We start from the raw sequence: 20060 nt of genomic DNA on the forward strand, positions 1-20060 counted from the left end.
TCGAACCTAGTAAATACCTTTTTCAGTTACTTTTATCGGCTTTCCAATTTCTTATTTGATTTATTTTATATCTTACAAAAATTCCCTTGACTTTTTGCAATCTTCTATCATTAATTCTTTCAATTCCAAAGAATGGTCTGGCTTTTCATTGAAAAAGGAAAACTACTTTGTTAACGGCGAATATTGAATTAATCCTTTTGTCGATATCAACATCTTTCGACTAGACATTGAGAAGTTAATTCGTTGATCGGTTGTTGGACCTCTTCAGAACAGTGTAATACCTTGTCTTTCGAAGGCTATAATCAAAATACAAAAAGGACACAAACTAATGCTGTTATTTGGTTCCTGTAAATACACACACAGGTATTTTCAAGCATGGTATATGTTTAGTTTTTACATGAATTCATCGATATTACCTCTCCAAACTTACTTATTACTTTTCTTTAATGTATTTTTTCTATTTGTTATTGATTTGAAAGATTGCAGTATTTATTCCAGTCTTCGTAATGCGTAATTGACACTGGATAAGTGTCGAATTTTTATCGTCCAGAATTCACCAGAATATCGTCGAAGTTGAGTAACGTACTTTCAAGAATATTTTAGTAAAATGCAAAGCGATTGTGAATACAACCTTTCATATGAGCAAAGAAAGAAAACGTTGTCGAGAGGACTTGTAACCCATTTGAAAATTCCAGACGTATTTAAGTATAGAATGCTACTCTATATTTTACTTCAATAGTTCTCGGTATGGAATCGAAACCGCAAGATTCATTTTTCTCGATGGTATGTAGCAAATACATATTACCACTCTCAATATAATTTGTGTATAGAAATAAAACTTTCAATAGGATATTCGATTGCCTGGGTTATAATCAAGCTATCAGTCTGATACTTGAAACTCCAATTAGTTGAGCTTCTGAGATAGAGTTTGTAGTAGAGTTAATTAAGGGAGAGATTGTTTCTTCGCTATATACCTTTAAATAAGACACGCCTATTGATATAAGAATGTATTTAAAGTGAAAGAGTTCATTCGAGAATGCCAGTACTGCATCAAATTATAATAAAAGTACTTATACTAACATTGTTTATAGTCAATAAAGATATACACCTATTTATTAAAATCTAAACTCACCGGTTTTATGAGCTAAAAATGTTTATGTTTCCAACTTTTCTTATGTAGATAGAATCTTAGATGTAATCACTTTTTATTGTACAAAATAAATATATTTTGTAGATCACAATTCTTTTGTTTGTTCTAAATTTTATATGTTTTAAGTTAAACCATTACTTCATTCCGTCTATCGAACTCATTGTCTGTTCTTTTCCATTCATATCTCTCAAATTCCTTATAGCTCATGAATTATGAATATCTTTCCTTAGCTTTTCTCTGTGGTAGATTCTTGTTAACATTTTTTGTGTACAAAAGCAATCACCAACCCTACGTTTTGCGTTCATCCCATCCAGCTTTATTTAAGGAAATATTTCATAACCTTTGAAGGATCAGGAACCAAATTTCATGATCGCAAAAACCATGACGTACGAGACTAAAATATTTTTAACAATATTAGTATAATTACTAATATTCATTTTTACAGAAAATACGAAAAATGACCCACAAAATTCTAACTCGCGGTTAGTCGTTAATAACATCAATATTTTTTTAGACACAGCTTATCTCTAAATGTTTTATAACTAATGTTTACTATGGAGAAGTCTGAATTTATCCCATCTCTATAATAGATTATACAATATAACAGCTGTATAAGAATAATACACTCTGTACATTCTTTATAATACCATATTGTGCCCACACGTCCCTATAAATAATAATCTCCAACGCAAGCTGGTGCAAAAAATATGAACTTGATCTACTTCAAAAAATGAGCGAGAGTTATAATAAGCCGTTGGCTACCAAACCCGCCCGTCATTCTTTTGCTGTAACAAAAGATATGAAAAAAAAAAGAAGAAAAGCGGACTACACAGTTTTTCTTGTACCTCGCTCCATTATATTTACGCATAGAATGATGGTTTATCTAGAAATCCAAGCGTGTAGATACAGCGAGTACAAAAAGATTAGGTTAGGTTAAATGGAATTCTAATTATACACTTTTTTAGCACTAGGGTTAAGATTGATTATTAAAATTCAACATTTATCTAAAATATTAGGTAACTGCTTCAGTGCTCGGCCAATTAACGTCGCTCTGCACATTAGCATATTCGAAAAAAAAGAAGTAAAACTCAAAGACTAACCATTTTAGTAGGTTTAATTTCAATACATCTTAGTTTTTTACTACTTCCACTTTATAATTAAGTTCTGGCATTCTGCTTATTGTTACTTCACTATCTTCTAAGTTATCACAGTTATAAGGTTCTGAAAGAATGACATCACCTCTTGTCTCTCCATTCATCAATTTATGTTGAAGATATAAGAGATCATTCTCGTCATCATTCTTATTATCAGTTTCCACACCATCTTTATTCATATGCACATCTTCTGTATTCAGATTAAAAAAATGAACGTTTTCCATTTTCTCTTCAGAAGAATCTTCTTCCTCTTATCTCGTATATTTCATCTTTATTACCGGGGGTATACAGATCATGTTTTATTGCCTGAACTTCTTGAATGACATTTTGTCAATTTTCGATGTTTTTTCTTCGAGTTTATTTTGCAGTTTAACTAATACTATTAATACAATTTCGGTTATTTCAAGTTCTGTTTTTGGTATTTCGCAAAGAGCAGCCAAAACCAAAGCCATATTCAGAGTTCTTTGACTCGGGTATTCACACACTTTGTATAGTCAACAGCATCACGATTAAGTGGATACAATCCACACTTTCTGAAACCATTGATGGTGGAATTTGATAGTGAGCTGCTTTCAAGTGTTTCTTTTATTAAAAAACAAAATTTTGACTTCGTTAAAACACAGTTAACAATTTCTGGTTGAATTTTAAGCATTTTTAGGGTATTGATGTAAGTCTTTCTTGAGTGTTATTTTGCTATAACTCACCTTCTCATGCCGTCTTATCATTGAAGGTTGGCAACTACGTTTTTAAATCTGTCTCTATCCCTCGCAATATGAAACAATTCTCCGACGCTGAGATTTGTCCATTTTCTTATGTAATAATTGTCAGCTTTCACAGCTAACAGCTTTCTTTTGCGACTAAAGCGTCTTAGTACTTCGTCGTTGGTGATTCTGTTAGGCCAGGGTATCTTCAGGATGCGTCTATAAAACCATATCTCAAATGCTTCAAGTTTTTTTATCATTTGAGGTTTTAAGGTCCAGGTTTCCACCCCGTACAGCAGTACTGATCTACTTAATAATACTAAATTTAGCGAGGCTGAGTACTGAATTCTGTAAATGTACTACTCAGCCAGTTAGCATAAAAAGCGGCTGACTATTGGGCTTACCTACTGAAAACACAGTTTTAAGGGTAAAATTATAATCCAGAATATGATTTTTACGAACATGGTAAATATGGATCAAAATCGTACAATTTCTGTAGTTCCCAGTAGTCGGCCAGGAGGCTGAGTATAGATTTGGTATGTATTTCAGAGCCTTTACTCAGCCATAGAAAAATTAATGGTTTATGCCGTGTATATTAATGAAATATTGATATAATAAGTCTATACATTACCCAAAGCAATAGCACAAATGAAAATACAAAGCTTTACATACTATTATAGTTTAGATCAAAGATTCATCCACCCAATCACCTCAACAAACTACTAATTCCTATATGAAGAATTTTCAGGTTAGGTCTAAAAAATTTTATAATAGCGCGGGACAGTTACCTAAATATGTATATATATATATATATATATATATATATATATATATATATATTAATATAAAAAATATATTATCTACGTGACTGGACGAATTGCGAAGGCCATCCGTATTGATGCTCATCATGGACTAGAGTATGTGTTAAATTATTCTTCGCAACGGTTTTGAATTGCTGGTTAGTTGCCATTTCATATATCGTATCTAACCCTATCATGTTCGGCTCATAAATTTATCAATAGGGGTATATATATTGCAGATTTTTCTATACAAACTTATTGTTTATGTCGTCAGTTACACATTTCTTTTAAGTCGATTAAATAAAATTAACTGTTCATGAAAATATTGATATAATACCTAAGTTTTCATACCTGTTATTTTATGATAATGATAAAACTTCAAGTAGGTTTTTTATAAATCATTATATATACTCGGAACACCTCGTTATGTATGTTAAACAATATTATGTTTTCGATTCCTTACCATAATCGTTTCTAATATCAACAAATTATCTCTGAAATAATATTTTTGTAGTGTGGACTCTTCGATTTAAGAAAACACTTGTTACTTCTCATAGTTCTCGTTAGACAGAAATCTCTTTATATCATTGGCCTCCGCTTATTTTACTCAATCAAAAATAAACAAGCAGACGCAATATTTTTAGTTTATTCAGCTGCAGGAACAACGACAAGCATTTTGGATATCGACTTTTAAATACTGTTTTATAAAGATAGAATTGATCTTAAATTTATCAATTCGACAGTTGTTTCAGGTCAATGTTATTTAAATTGAAATGAAAGGAAATTATAAATATAGCTTTGATGTGCTTGGCAGTTTTTTGGAGTCAGTGAAGTTCAAGGCATAAGAAAATCATAAAACTTACTCAAATTTTCCAAGCAAATCAAAATGATATCTCATTGGGCTTGCTTAATTCTCGTCAAAAAATTCAGAAATCTCTCGCACTTTTAAACACAACCCTGGCAAAAGACAGAAAAAGAAGTCTTCAAGAAAGTAGTATCAAAAAATTTCTTTTGTTTTGATACATTTTCCGAAAATATTTTCAACGCCAATACCTTTCACACTGAAAGCATATATGTTCTGATTCATTACGTAAACGTAATAGATGTCAATTGAAAAATTTCAATATAATTTTTACATAAAGGTCAGGTTTTTATAAATATACCCTTTAAAATAAGTTGGAGGATGCTTATAACACACAGGTGTTATTCCAACGTTGAATCCGTGACTTGAATTTTTATACAAGGCTTTCTTTGGCATGGATTCCATCGTCAAATAGTTTCAAATGTTCCCTTTTTAGAACATTTTTACTTTTTTGTAAAAGCTACAAGTACCATTGTGCTAAATTTGGTGGGTAAGTCTAAAAACTTGCGAAACCAAATAGTTTGTACTATTTGTACTATATTTATACTACTACTCACTAGTGGTTAAGGCATCTGAAGCGGCGAGTCCAAGGTCATTAAATCGATAATACATTCAATTTAACGTGCTCATAGTGAGGTGCCAAGCACCACTCATGATATTATCAAGGATTTCTTTGAAGTGCTTATCCGCTGGCCACATTTGAGTGTAAAATAATAAATATTTCTTCATTCGGAATCGTGAACCTACTTGATATCAGTAATTGAGTACTTATGTACAATAAACGAGAAACGTCAGTACAGAAAACCGTCAATCGGTCGTTCGTACGTTCGTTTCAAGGTCAAAGTAATAGGAGAGTTTACCCGAAAATATAGAATTATTTCTTAGGTTAGGTTAGTTTTGTACCCACTAGACCGAGGGGAGGAGGAAGATGAATATATGAAAGTCGTATGCTATGAAAAATTGAAAATACGAAGTTTTCAAGGGAAATAAATATGAATTAAGCATGAGCCCCCTGTATAAATATACATGCTCACAATGACCTGAGAAATGACATATTTCAAGGTAAACGTCATATGAGAGTTGTAACTCAAAACAGTTGTGTTGCTGTTTGAGATTTAATCATAATTTATTGTGTCTTGCAGGTCCCCCTGACGTTCAAAATCTCAATAGCGAGCTGTTTTCAGCCACTCTAAATAATTGTTCGAAGTTCTGATCTTCCTCAACTACGCTCTTGCGCCCTTTTATCTTTGCCTGCATTAAATTGTAGAAACAGATGACGATTTTATTTGATGATATAACCAAGGTATATTTTTCGGCATTTTACTGTTTTCAAAAGTTTTTCACCTCTATAAGTCTGCTTCAATTCCTTGCTTAGTCACCCATGGTATTCTTAGGATTCGTTTATGTAACCAGACTTCAAATGCTTCTATTGGATTGATTGTGGCGGCCTTCAGTGTTCATACTTCAACTCCGGAGAACATCACAGACCAAATATAATATCTAATCATTCTTTGCCTCAATTTGAGTTTAGATTATCGTCTATTTATACACAATGCAAAAATTGTTCTAATTTTAGACAACGTATATTAAAAATATAAATCGGCAGGATGTAAATTGTAAAGAAGCAGCGAGAATGACTACAACCTTGTTCTTTAGTACTTTTCTCATAACCATATACTCTAATCACCTCTAAAAAACAAGTAAATCTTTCTTTATAATTTTACAAAGTATTTTAAACGGTAGTATAAATGTGTACTGTCGATAATAACAATAATTAGAACGGAAATAGTATTTCAAAGAAACTCTCCCATTCTACAAACAACTTAATGTATTAATAAATTGAAAATACCGTGTGAAAAAAACAGATACTCGTTTATAATATATTTTTCTGTTCAGAAAAATAAACTAAATGTAATTAAAGAAAGACTTCTTTCTATTTACGTTACAGTTCACTATTTACACCTGCTGCTGTCTTGGTAAACATCACGCGAAGGTCGACAACCAGGAGTAAGAGACTTTAAAAATGTTAAACTTAAATTTAAGTTCACAGTGATTTTGTTTGATAAATTTATTTTATAATTAGACTATAAGAGCAGGATAATATTAATTGTTAATATACGATTTGTAATAACACTGTTCTTAATTTACGAAATTTGATGAGAAAAATTTATAAGTAACATGCCATTCGGCTTGTTACGCTTTTCTCCAAACATTTTGAATATTCCTTTATTCACATATTGTGGTACAGTAGTCACTTCTGATTTATTCATTCTAGCATTCCAGTTTTTGGAGAAAATAATTCGTTATCGACCTCCCACTGCAATCGAAGAATTCAATAAAATTCATGTTTCGTTGCTAAATCGTCTTCTATCTACCTTCATTTTAAAAGTTTTAAAATCAAAGTAAGTTTAGTCAAATTTGTGGTGATATTATTTTTTATATTCGCTGTTAAGTTCCCTAGATAAAGCCATAATGAGAAAAATAGGACCTCCACCTCGCTGTGGTCTCTGTTGGTTGTTAATGTGAATCCACACCGTGGATATCATATATGCTAATGTCTTCCAGAACCAGTTTGGGCAATACCCATCAAATATCTTCCTGAAAGGACGACAGGTCAGCCTTGTGACTGAATAGCGATGGGTTCATTGAATCCTTGTTGCAATATAACATGATGCGATTCATAGAAGTTTCTCTAAATGGTTTCAAGTCTTGACATCACATGGGTTGGGCGTCCTAAATCTTGCACAGCTGCCATGTGTGGGGGGTCCACACTAATAATTGGACTGTTGTTGTTGCTTGTTGAGGTGATAGTTATTGTCTCTGTCAGATGTAGGTCTGAACACAGTATTATTTTGCTAAACGTTATTGAACTGCATTATAGTTGTGTTTTTGACAGTAGTCCTTATTAATAATGGCTTCCAATATAAAAAATCTTGCTCCTACTACAAAATAAAGGTTATGCCCAATTATGATTAATATCAGGAAATCGATCGATCGATCTTCAATTTCTGAATGCTGAATGGACGTATTTTCCAAAAACCTCGAGATACGGGAAAAGGATGTTATTCAGTTTAAATATAAGCATTTTCCTAGAGTAAAGAAGATCGATGAAGAGCAAAATCCTCTATAATATCCCAGCAATAACAATGAACACGTTGAAATTTTCCAGACTTAATTTGATCGATTCAAAATTTCCAAACCATATTGATTGTGGCACAATATTCGTTTGTAGAGATCGATGCAGCTTGTATTATAAAATATTTCGATAGAGTTGATTTCAAAAGTGACCTTTAAAAACACTATATACGACTGTAAATATTATGCGTCGAGTCCCTAAAGGAAAATAGCCAATTGTAAAGTTAAAAGATATGTTCAGTTCTAACTAGGTTGAAAGCTATGTCGCACTCTACCTACTAGTGTCAATCATCTTTTTCCAGTATGAGATTCATAAAAAACAAATATAAAATCAGAATAATAGGTGAACATTTGGACAACTGGATGCTACAACATACTTTCCAAATAGTAAGAAAACAATTAAGTTTGAATTTCTGGAACAGTTGGAGACATTCGTACTGAGTCCACTACCACCTCACCAAGATATACTCTGATGTGCGTTCCGATAACGGATTCATCGTTTTCAGAGACTAAAGACTTTCTGGCCAAAAATGTTCCACTCCTCTTAATTGAAATGTACTTTTTTTACCTTTACTATCAGATATGTATATTTTAGTACTTTCTTTCCTGTTATATTCCTTGGTAGCTCACTAGAAGATTTATATATGTGCTATGGTAACTCACAAACTCAATATTTTGTACACCGGTGGCTAGATGATAATTATTTGATGTAGGTGAATTTATCTCAAACAACTAGATCCTCGGAATTATAAAAATGTAATTTCATTCAAACTTTCCTGAGAATGCGAAGAACAAGCTACTAAAAGTTATATTAAAAGTTAGTATAAACTTCATTAATGCTTTCGTAAGTAGCAAAAGTTTATAAGAATGAAGGAAGAGGTGTTAATTATCACGTAATACACAATAATGTATTGGATACGTACTAATTGAAGCATGTGGATTATATTTTAACTTATTTCGCAACTACCTCGTATGAAATATGTTGCTATGAGTCCTTGGACATTCGGATTTTAAACAATTATGTTATACATATAAATAACATGTACAGTCTATCGGATTGATTTTATCCTTTCCTTCCATCAATTGCTATGCGTAATATTTTTATTTCTTTTGAATTGTTACATTAGTTTCTTGATACCTTATGAGAGAGACGTAGCAAATAACAGTTCAATTAGCCTCTAATCTATTATTTTTAGTTTTGGAATCTCAAATTTGAAAGAGTTATTGGTGGAAATAAATTCTGACGCTACACTTTTAATTTTTCTGGAGTATTAAGGTATTAATATGTTGTTTGGTTGGGAATAAAAACGAAGTTGTTATAATAACCTATGGAATAAGAAGATGAAAGAAATTATTGGAAATTCCAAATAAGTCGTTTTTTTATTTATTATTAATAATAATTGCTATTAGGACCACAAAAGTTTGCTAAATTAATCTTTTGTCTTGTCTTCTACAAAAAATATTATGTTTAAATGAAAACAACTTCCTTTTATATTTATTTTCACTATAATTCAAAATCTGTTGTTAAATGTTAATTGGTTTGTTGGTACTTTCCATACCAACTAATACTTATTTATCCGGAACGAGAATTATTTAATTTCTTTTATCATTCTTTTCTATTGCATTAACGAGATTAGCGAAACAATGTTGCATTACCATCAGCATTATCTTCGTAACAATTCCGATCGCATTATTGTCTCATGTTTCCCCTTTAACCTGCTAGACCAGACGTAATTTAGTAACATTATTTCTACCCAATTTGCCCTCCTCGGTGTCACCGATTGCGGTTTTCGGTGTGGTCAGTTAATTTATAGTATTTCATCTGATTTCACACAGCAATAATTGTCAATCATAAAGTTGCGTTGATTACGTTGATTATCACGGAGGGTCTTGATTGTGTTGAGATGTAATAAGAAATAATTTTATTATTTGCTTCAGTTTGGAATAATTTTATATTTAATTGACCACTAGTATAATGAAACATCAAAATAATATAATTTTTTTTCTTTCTTTTCATTATCCTCCAAAGGATGTAGTGATATTAGCATTTATATTTGATTCAGCAGTTGTTTTCGGCATGACGCAGTCTCACATTTATTAAGGGTTTTATTTGGTCTACCCATCTAGTTGAAGATCTGACTCTTGGCGTTTGCCTTCTACTTTCCCTTCTATGATTAATCGTTCCATTGTTCCTGATCTTCTAGGTATATCCCAGGTACTGCAAATACATGCAGTTTATTCTGGTTAGAAGCCTTGTACGTGGACCAACTTCTTGTAATACGGATACGTTGGTTCACAACCTTTTCCTACCATATGTTCTCTCCATTTGTCTCTCCAACTGTTCTGTCCAACTTCATTCCTCACTGTACCCAAACCATTTCATCTCTTGTTCGATTTTTTACACTGCACTCAATACCTTTAATGCGTTTCTAATTGTTACTTGCCTTGCTATTTTTACAGTATCTTAATTTCACATGTTGTTATCTTCTGCTTCAATTTCAAATTTGTAGCACCCAAGATTCGCAATCATAAATCAGCATTGGTTGTAGTACTGACTTGTATTTTCTCCTTGTTTAAGTTTTGTTATCTATTTTTGTTGCAAAATACTCCGTACAGTGTTCGCTACATACGTGGATATTGTCTTATTTACCCTACTGGATATCTCTTCGTCAATTATTTCATCGGGTACCACAATTGAGTTGGAATTTTTGTAACTGTTTATACTACCACTACACCAACATTCACAAATACACTGTGGAATTTATACAGTAATGTTCAATATGGTGTCACAATTGTCAATCTTGTATTTGTGTATTTATTTCTTTTAATTTCTTTAATATTTTCATTATTTCTGTCGTTTGTATGTTTATCTGCAGTCCGTATAGATTCATTTCACTTCACTAATCTGTACATTATATAATATATTGCAAAAAAAATTTGTTTTCCAACTAACACTGACAAATGGATTTACAGGTTCGGTAACAGGTAAAATAAATCACGTAGTGATTGAATCAAAACTTGCACTTAGATGAAATGTTTACATCAATTTAGAGGATGAATACATATTCATAAGAGTGCTTGTTACATTTCTCATCAGACGTCAGATTACTGACACTTTTACGTGACTCCCCATTTGAATACAAGTTTCATTTTAATGTATTATGTGTATTAGTATAATTTTATTCATGATCTTTCATCAGAAAGTAAAAAAAATTCATGAAAGACTTCTGTTGAAAATGAGTGATAATAAAACGGGTTTACTTTCTGTTACAACGAATAATTGTGAAACTTGGGCAAAATTAAATTGCCAAAAAAGATAAATATGGATAATACAGTGCCATTTTTCTCATAAGATAAATGTTTGTCCCATTACTTTATTATACCGAAAAATAATTTGAAATATTAGGGAAAACATATTCAAATATCTGATATTACCAAGAGAATCCGTATGTTATGGATTATTGCATGTTTTCTTTTATTTTCATGCTGCTTTAGCTAATGGTCATAGAGGCTCCTGTGCTATGATAAACTTGGAATATTAAAATGATAACAGGAGGGATTACCTATCAAAATATACGAAGCTTCGATCATACATGGACAAGAGACGCTTTTTAAATTACAAAAATAACAAATGTACAAAATAGCCTGTCGATATGAATAAATTTGGCACCATGTCATTTTGCAATTAACAAATACGAAATTATATACAGGCTGTTTCCAAAGGTCATTTCTGACTATTATAGTTAATGAAGGAACAGATTTTTTCAACTTTCAAACACCATGGAGGTTGGAAACCAAGTAATTTTGATGCATCCTATCAAAAATATATCTAAAACATCAAGAAATGTACTAGAATGGATTAAGCCTCCATAACCACTAGAAGCTGAATATAACAACCCCATCAACATTAGAAAACGTTCACAGTGTTTATAATTTTCTGTCTTAGTTAGCTAAAAAGACTTACAGCTCAGTTGAAAGTTTATTTACTTAATAAATTTTTTAATCCCAAAACAGTAAAATTGAATTACTTTTTATTTTATAATCGAGATCTACAGCTTATCTTCTAAATGTCCAACAATGCTTTGAAGGCATAGCAGGGCTCCACTTTTCCTGATAAAGTTGTTACATGTCTGCTGTATCCTATTGGAATCATTCATCGTGCTCATCACTGGCGTCTCCCATACATGGAGGTAGGAAATTTTAATGTGTGTCCAGAATATGTATTTTTAGAGACATTTTACAGCCAATCATATCTTCTGTTTTATAGTTGTCAACTCTCATATTTCCAGTCAAAACGTATACCATGGATTTCAAGGCTTGCTCTCTTCTTCACTCAATTCACTATTGATAGTATTGTCGTTTATCAACTTGAGGTCCTATGGAAATCCCTTCTTTGAATTATCCCTCTGTCATTTTTGGAAACTTTTTGGAAAAGTTTTTAATTATTCCTAATTTTAGATGCAAATCTGGCACAATAATGATTTGTTGTTGAACGAATGGTGGATGGAGTATATTTTCTGAACCAGCGGTGAGCATTTCCTGGGTGGCCAAACTTTACTGACGTAATAATTTCCTTTATTGCAACTGTAAACGTATAGCTATAACTACAAAATCTGCGCCGATCTTCCAAGAACATCCTTCACACTTTATCTTCTCAAGTACAGATTTTCGTAGGTTCATTTTAAAGAAACTGCATTACCCACAGGAATAGAAGGGTATTATTGTTGTGTAATAGTATTTATATATTGGATGAATAATACTGAAAAACTGCATAAGATCACTGTGGAAGTGAGCCAAGAAGTTTTTTCTGCTTGTGCTTTCGATAGGTGTATATCTCTAACCAAGTTGTTTAATTCAGGAGGAGTGATTAAATGAGGTTCAGATGAGTTCGGAAGAACAAAATCCAGATTTGTGACTTATGACGTATTTCTCCTTCACTTGATTTGCGATCGGGAGAAATATATAGTTACACAACATCCTATTTTTATTAGATAAAGTGCCTTCCATTACTATTTTATTCAAAGTATACACTATGCAGCCCTACAACAAATGAATAATTCATAGAACCCATTATTTATCCAAGCTCGGTGAAAAATTTGGAAAAAAAAATAATTTGTTCATTCGTTTACCTAATGTATTGAGTTTTTTTGATGTGTTAAGTAGTAAGACATGCATATGCCATTCCACATTAGTTATCTTTCAGCTACAGGCATTAAATTCAAGAAGAGTGAAAGTCAAAACATTGGAATGGATATAATGATGTGAACAAAAGATGAATTCACTCGGATTCACTTTGGTTGTAACTACTGCAGTGGAAATCCCGTATGATGCGAACAACCAGCAACAATTAATTCTAAATTATTTTTTATAGGCTAAAAATTCAGGTCAAAAGATAAAATCCGCGACAAAAAGTGTGAAAAATCTATAACACTTTAGTCAGTATACTCTGGAATCCGTTTCACATGCTTTCCCAAAATTGCGAATTTTTTGTTGGTCAATTGTCGAAAGCCTGCCCAATAGAAATATTTGAGGACCTGAATTTGCCTCAACTTGGCAACATCTTTGATTCGGATCACGAAGACATCTTGTGAGAAAGTATTCAATGGTAATGGTATTCATGGGGCACTTAAGGATGATATTTAATTATAGAAATTAAATTCTTATTTAAAAGATAATTTGTAATATTGAAGCTTTGATTGATATAATTTATATCTGGATAACGGTTTTAAAACTAACCAAACCTAAGAGAAAGTAAAACAAGTAAAGTTTATGGGAGAATCATAAAAGAAAAAGGGTGTAGCTCGACGAATTATTGAAAGGAAAGAAAACGCTTTACACCTGTCACCTGATGATATAACTAGTTTGCAATAGATGATAAAATTGATTTGGAAACTGTCATTGACTGTTTGTAAATTCTAAGTGAAAATAAATGAACAAAAATATGTATTCCAATCTTAATAAATTGTTAAAACGAAAGGTTAGACATAATATTTTATTCGAAAACATACTTTAATATAGTTAGTGAGTCGAAGCAATTTATTTCCACGAATACAATTGAATAAGGCATATATTCTATGACCGTAGCATCACATTTATTCAAATTTATCTAATTTAGCCTGTAGTTGTGCCAATTTATCAAACAGTTAACGTTTTATGTATCCCAAATTGCCGCATCCGTTGTAACATCGGGCCAGCCAACAGCTTTAGTTTTTTGTTTTCGACTTGTGACAAATATGATGGAATACCGTTACTACACTAAAATATGACTTTAGATGAGAACGAAGTCAGTATATTGATTTGACTCTCTAGCAAACAGAGAAATATTCAAGATAAACATTTTAATAAAAAGATATTAGAATTAGACTATAGTATATAGTATAGAAACTTTGGGAACTTTCATTTGTAATAGAGATTAGAAGGCCAGAATATCTGCTGTCTACTATTCACATTTTCGTGCGGTTTCTGAAAACGGGACAACTTTGCATACCAGAGTCCGTTTCAGGGACACCGGTAAATAAAAAGGCACAGTTCCGTTCAAAACGGGACGTCTGGCCACATTATACATCGAGGTCGAAGATAGGCAATAGGAGTAGTACATTCAGTAAATTAAATTGATTTTTTAAAACTACTACCACTAGTTTTCTTCACTCTTTCTTCCGTCGTTCGACGATGTGCAAAAAGTTGGATAAATATCTCGAAATTATAGGCTATTGATATTTTTAGAAGTGTCGTGGAAAAAAGAGACCATCACGACCACGTGTACCACGAGTCGATTTTGATTATGGAATGAAAAGCTGCTCAAAATTTTGATATATACATAATGTGAAGGCCTCAATTGAGCAGATCACAGCTATTCCAAAATAATTAATTAATTATTCTTTGGAAAACGTGAATTTCTAGCCGAGGATGGTATTTTAGATTAACTCAATTTTTGTCTCTTGGATAAAACCTTCTACTGTATTTATGTATCGCGCCTCGCATATGCATTTATCAAATGTATGGATTTCTCGACACCAATTTCATTATATTATTGAAAATCAATTATCTGTGACCTTTATTTATAGGGGTATGAAATATGATATTAGAAAACTACACTAAAGATCTTGAAAACTTACTTTTTATCCGTTTTTAGAAAGGTATCGAACTCCACTGACATTTTGCAACATAAGGCTTTTCTGCTGTGAGATGAAGAACAATTCGTATTGATCATGTGGCCGTCTGTAAAAAAATATAAATAATTATTCAGTTATTCTCAGCATCCAACAGGATATGCGTCTATTTGTACAGATCCGGCATTATAAGTTTATTCAAATCGTAAAATGAAAATAACATGAACAATTGAGTTTATTTGACATACAATCTCACATTTTTGCTTTAATATAAAATGTGTAGAAAGATTAAAATATTTTTGAATACATAGTTGAAATATTTTATTGTTTGTATGAGTATCTGGATAACCACAATCATAGAAGACTTTATCTGATATCATGAAAAATTATATAACAGTAGCCGTTAAATCTAGAATTATCGAAATTTTGCATTAGTGTTACATACGAGGGTAGATTGGCAGTTTAATTATTATGAATTTATAACATCCTAAAATTAAATTGCTTTCTATTCATTATAACCTATTTAACAATGATAATATAGAAATCGTTTTATTTGGATTCTATAATTCGTTTAAAATAGGCGAAAAGATATTACGAAGTGAATTGATCATAGTTATGGCGTATGGATAAGTGATACACTTGACGACACGATTCACTCAATTCGGTTTTACTGTGGTTTTAGTAAGGTGTGTAATCGCTTCAAAACAGCTTCAAATTTGAAAACAAGGAAAGTATTTGAATCTTTAATGCTTCTAAACACGCTGAAATGCGTTTGGAAGCAGTTTTCGGTATTGTGTGGAGAGCAAAAATATAAATTTCTGGAGGAGATTTCGAAAAAAAAACTTGACAATTATTCTTGAATACATTTATGGCTAAAAAAAGAAAACTACAAAAATTTCCAGGGAAATGAAAATCCAGTTCTGTAGTAATCAGCTTAATTGTGGAAAATTATAATGAAAACTAGTATACAGAAAAAAATAAATCGCATATCTGCCATCGAGCTAATGGCAACGAAGCTACCTTATGTCTTGTAGAAGACGACATTAATGGTGAATTTACATATACTGTATTGAATATTGCTTTAAACCACACAGGGCAAGAAAAACAAAGATCGACCGGACAAGTGCCGTACTAAAAAATATTTTAAGCAAAAGAACATCGAATCGATTGTTCTCAACTCCAAATCTGGAGTGAGACAAGATAGAAATCACTAAATAAACACTTCTCGATGCGTAGGGTACTGAGATTGATATCAAGAAAGTAAAAATAATCAATCCAATCGCTCCTCCGCTGAAATCAATTGGACAAAATATAAAGCCATCGTACAAGAACTTCTTAAAATAATAGGTAATTCCTCAACTGAGTCTTTTAAGTTATACCATAAGCTAAGGAATGCTCATTATGGGAAAAAAACGCTGACGTGCACTACGAATATTATAGGTTCGTTCCAACCCATTAAAAAACCGTCCTCGGTACGGTGACGATTCTTCGAAATAGAGATTACGTGTTCCAATCCGATTCTGTTTTGCGTTCTAATCGGTATCATTTGTGCACCGTTTCAGGGACGGTCTTTTCGATACTTGGTTGATAGCAAGTACTGGTACAAGAACTGTGCAGAGCCGGAGATTGTGCAGAAAATAACTATAAACGCTTTCGATAACCGTTCCAAGTACGGTCCCGACTAGCAGGTTGGAACAAACCTAATATAATCGTAATGAGTACCTTTCGAGCAATTGAAAATAATTCGACACAATCCTTATAAAACCACATGATTATTCTTCCGGTATTAATTTTCCACAATGATGTGGTATCCAAATACGATACTGTGACTAACTTCACACTTCTACACGTGTATATGTAGTTTATATTTTTTATAGCAATGGTAATGAAATAAAGGCGGTGATAATGACCTTTAAAATATTTAATATGTGTCTGATTACGTCGGAGATGTTTCCGATATCAAATTTCAATGAAATTTTTTTTTTCTGGTAATGTTACTTTATTATTTATTTCAGAAGCTTTTAAGCAATCGGATAGGGTTTAATTTTGATGTCATCCGGTTATTAAACTTATAATTAAAAAAAAATAACTAATCCGTTGAAGTCAATATACCAACAAACGATGACATATTTGCTGTTTATATTTGTTCAGTTTTATTATCCTAGTAATTGAAAAAAAATATATCTAGCAGTTATGTACAACTTGGGAAACCATATAAAAGTAATCATCATCGATAATGTCCATCTAATATACATTAAAATGAATTAAATTGTTATTTATATATACATATTTATTTATTTCTTTGAAATCCCAAGAATTACAATAAATTATGGAATAAAATATTTACAATTAATTACATAGATGAGGTCAAAGAAGTTTGATCATTCAGGACAATTGGTCAAATATAACCTAACCTAACCTAACCTAACCTAAGATATATGTCAGGTTTTCATGATTTTAACTAACTGAAACTAATAGAGATCCCTTTGCTAGGCATTTCTCGAGTTATGATATTCATTGGTGAAATAAGAAGATTATTGATAATAGAATAGAAAATTAATGGGGCCTGTATCATTTTTTAACATTCTTGCGGCTGTTGAAATAATTTTTATGAAATTTCTTATTTATTAAAATATTCCTAAATCTGTAACATATAAACAAAAAATTGAAGAAATAAAAATCTTTATCTATTGGTTTGTTTTCAGTTTCTTCAATTTTAACGTATTCATCAATTGAATAATCGACACTACTTTGTTTAATAAATGTAATTCCTTCATCATCAGCAATTTTGGACTATTATGAATGGTATCTGTAATGTCTTAAATTAGAAACTGTACTCCTTAATGTTTTTTCGCACTTTCCACGATTGTTTAAGGATGTTTTTCTCTACATTTCCTTCTATCTGCAATTAGCACTAACGATTCCATTTCTTGCTTATTTCTGACTTTTTCAGTTGTACTTTATATGATATCATTCTGCTCTGAGCTACCATCAATAGTTTCCGTTACATTATTTGATATAACGTTATATAAGCTTTCACTTCATCATCTTTTTTCATCACATTTTCCGAAATAGATTTATAGTTAGTTAAAGTTTCGTTCAAGTGCTTTTCAATATCCGCGAAATTCACTTCACCAGAGTCTCTATATTTTTCCCTTTCTACAAAATCTGTTGTTGCATGAAACTTCGGCTTAGAATCGCTATTAATAGCTTCAAAACATCTTCAAATTTGAAAACAAAGAAAATATTTGAATGCTTAACGCTGAAAATCCATAAATGCGTTTGAAAGCAGTTTTTGCTATTCGTGAATACCTTATGTCTTGTAGAAGACGACATTAATGGTGAATTTACAGATGCTTTATTGAATATACCATAATATTGCTCAAAGCCACACAGGGTAAGAAAAACAATCAACACGACAAGTACCGTACTAAAAAAGATGATAAGCAAGAGATTTATCCGGCAGCGAATTAAAAACGGCCGCATTGTTTGGATACCAAGGACTGAAAGTGCTACTTTGTTGGATGAGTCTGAAAATTGCGAGAAGATCGAAGCGAGGCGAGCAACAGACGAGTCCAACAAAGTAGTATTTCAGCCGCGGCATACACAACATTTTTAGACGATTTATAAGATTCAACACTGAGGAAAAAGAATAAATAATAGAGAGTTTTCTGATGACACCACTTCATAAAGAGCTCGTACTGTTTTTCGTACCTTGCACGAGATTTATCCGGCAGCGAATTAAGAACGGCCGCATTGTTTTCTTCGGTGAGATCAGGTTGCGTGTTACTCTTCATCGCTAATGTTTTCTTCTTCGTCAACATTCATTGTTAATCATTAATTTAGACACAACTTCGGATAAAACAAATAATTTCAGAAAATTAAAAGTTTAAGGTTATGTGTCATCGAAGTGAAACTGTCAACTGTCAACATTGAAGTGGCTAGAGTCACATTTAAGGAAGTTAAAGTTGCCTACTCCAGAGCGTCCCGAAAGTGTTTTGCAATACACTACATTGAACACTCAAAACGCAACTTTCGGTATGTAAATGAATACGGAACGAACAACTTCATCTCTTTGATATTTTGTGTCTCTGAATTTTCACTTTGAAATTAGAATCGTTCCTCTAATTTTGTTGACGTTTCTTTCTTATCAGTAAGTCTTAGAATTTTTTCAAATTTTTATAATCCTAATCTCTGACTTTCGCGCTACACTGATCCAAGTCGTTTACACCAATTGAAATCCAAATGGTATTTATCAGCTATGTTGTGAATCCCGATATTGTTGTCTATTTGGATTTGATTTAAAATAAGTTCTGATTAACTTTGGAAATACACATTTCTAAAAACGTGTAGAGTATATAAAATAGTGGCAAACCAAATGTATATTTCTCTTTAGACATTCAGTCTAATTATATAATTTGGAAGCAAGTCACGTTTTGAACTTCATTACATTAGTCGAGATTTCATTAATAAATTTTCTCAAGCCACTATTTGCATCTGAATGGGAATAGAGAAAAATAAACAATGATATCTATAAAAATCACTGTATGGATCGAAGGCTGAGATTTTTGTTTTAAAGGTGCACCATCAAAATAATGAGCGTACTACATTACTACAGTAATTAGTCAGAATATAGAACATTTAACAGAAAATATTCGACGAAACTGGTTGTATTTTAATAGAGAAAGTGTCATATGAAATGACATCTAATATATAAGAAACAGTCATTGACAAATAGCGACAAATGTAACTGTTGTAACAAAAATTGGCATTCAGCGAATTGCGAATAGTGGTTTAAAAATGAATCAATTTCGTGAAAAGTTCAGTCCACGGTTGAATTGAACACAAAGTTCAAGATTTTGACAGGCATTTTGAGTGACATTATTGGGTCACTTTTTATTGATTGAAATTTGACTGGTGACATTTACTTGAATAATATTTAAGTCTCCATGGAAACAATTTCCTTTTCAATACCAAGGAACACCTCGAGTTTTTTATACTTGTTTCCTTGGATAATGGATAATTTGTTGAGGTTCTTTTGAATGGATAGCTAGGACGCTGCTACATTTAACTATGGATTTTTTTGTTATCATGAATAGTGCTTTCAGTACTATTCATGATATACCACCTGAATCTCTTCGAAAGACCT

The 20060-nt window shown here is 31.8% G+C and overlaps 1 protein-coding gene across 1 annotated transcript in view; it reads right to left on the reverse strand.

Annotated features, from left to right (window-relative positions):
* The window catches only part of LOC130900776 (fringe glycosyltransferase), a 176505-nt gene that overhangs the window by 113447 nt on the left and 42998 nt on the right, over positions 1-20060 (reverse strand). Inside the window, exon 4 of the mRNA XM_057811645.1 lies at positions 14918-15020. Coding sequence (XP_057667628.1) covers positions 14918-15020 — 103 coding nt within the window. The remainder of the gene's footprint in view (positions 1-14917; positions 15021-20060) is intronic.

This window comes from Diorhabda carinulata, chromosome X (genome assembly GCF_026250575.1).
Source record: "Diorhabda carinulata isolate Delta chromosome X, icDioCari1.1, whole genome shotgun sequence".
NCBI classification, from domain to species: Eukaryota; Metazoa; Arthropoda; class Insecta; order Coleoptera; family Chrysomelidae; genus Diorhabda; species Diorhabda carinulata.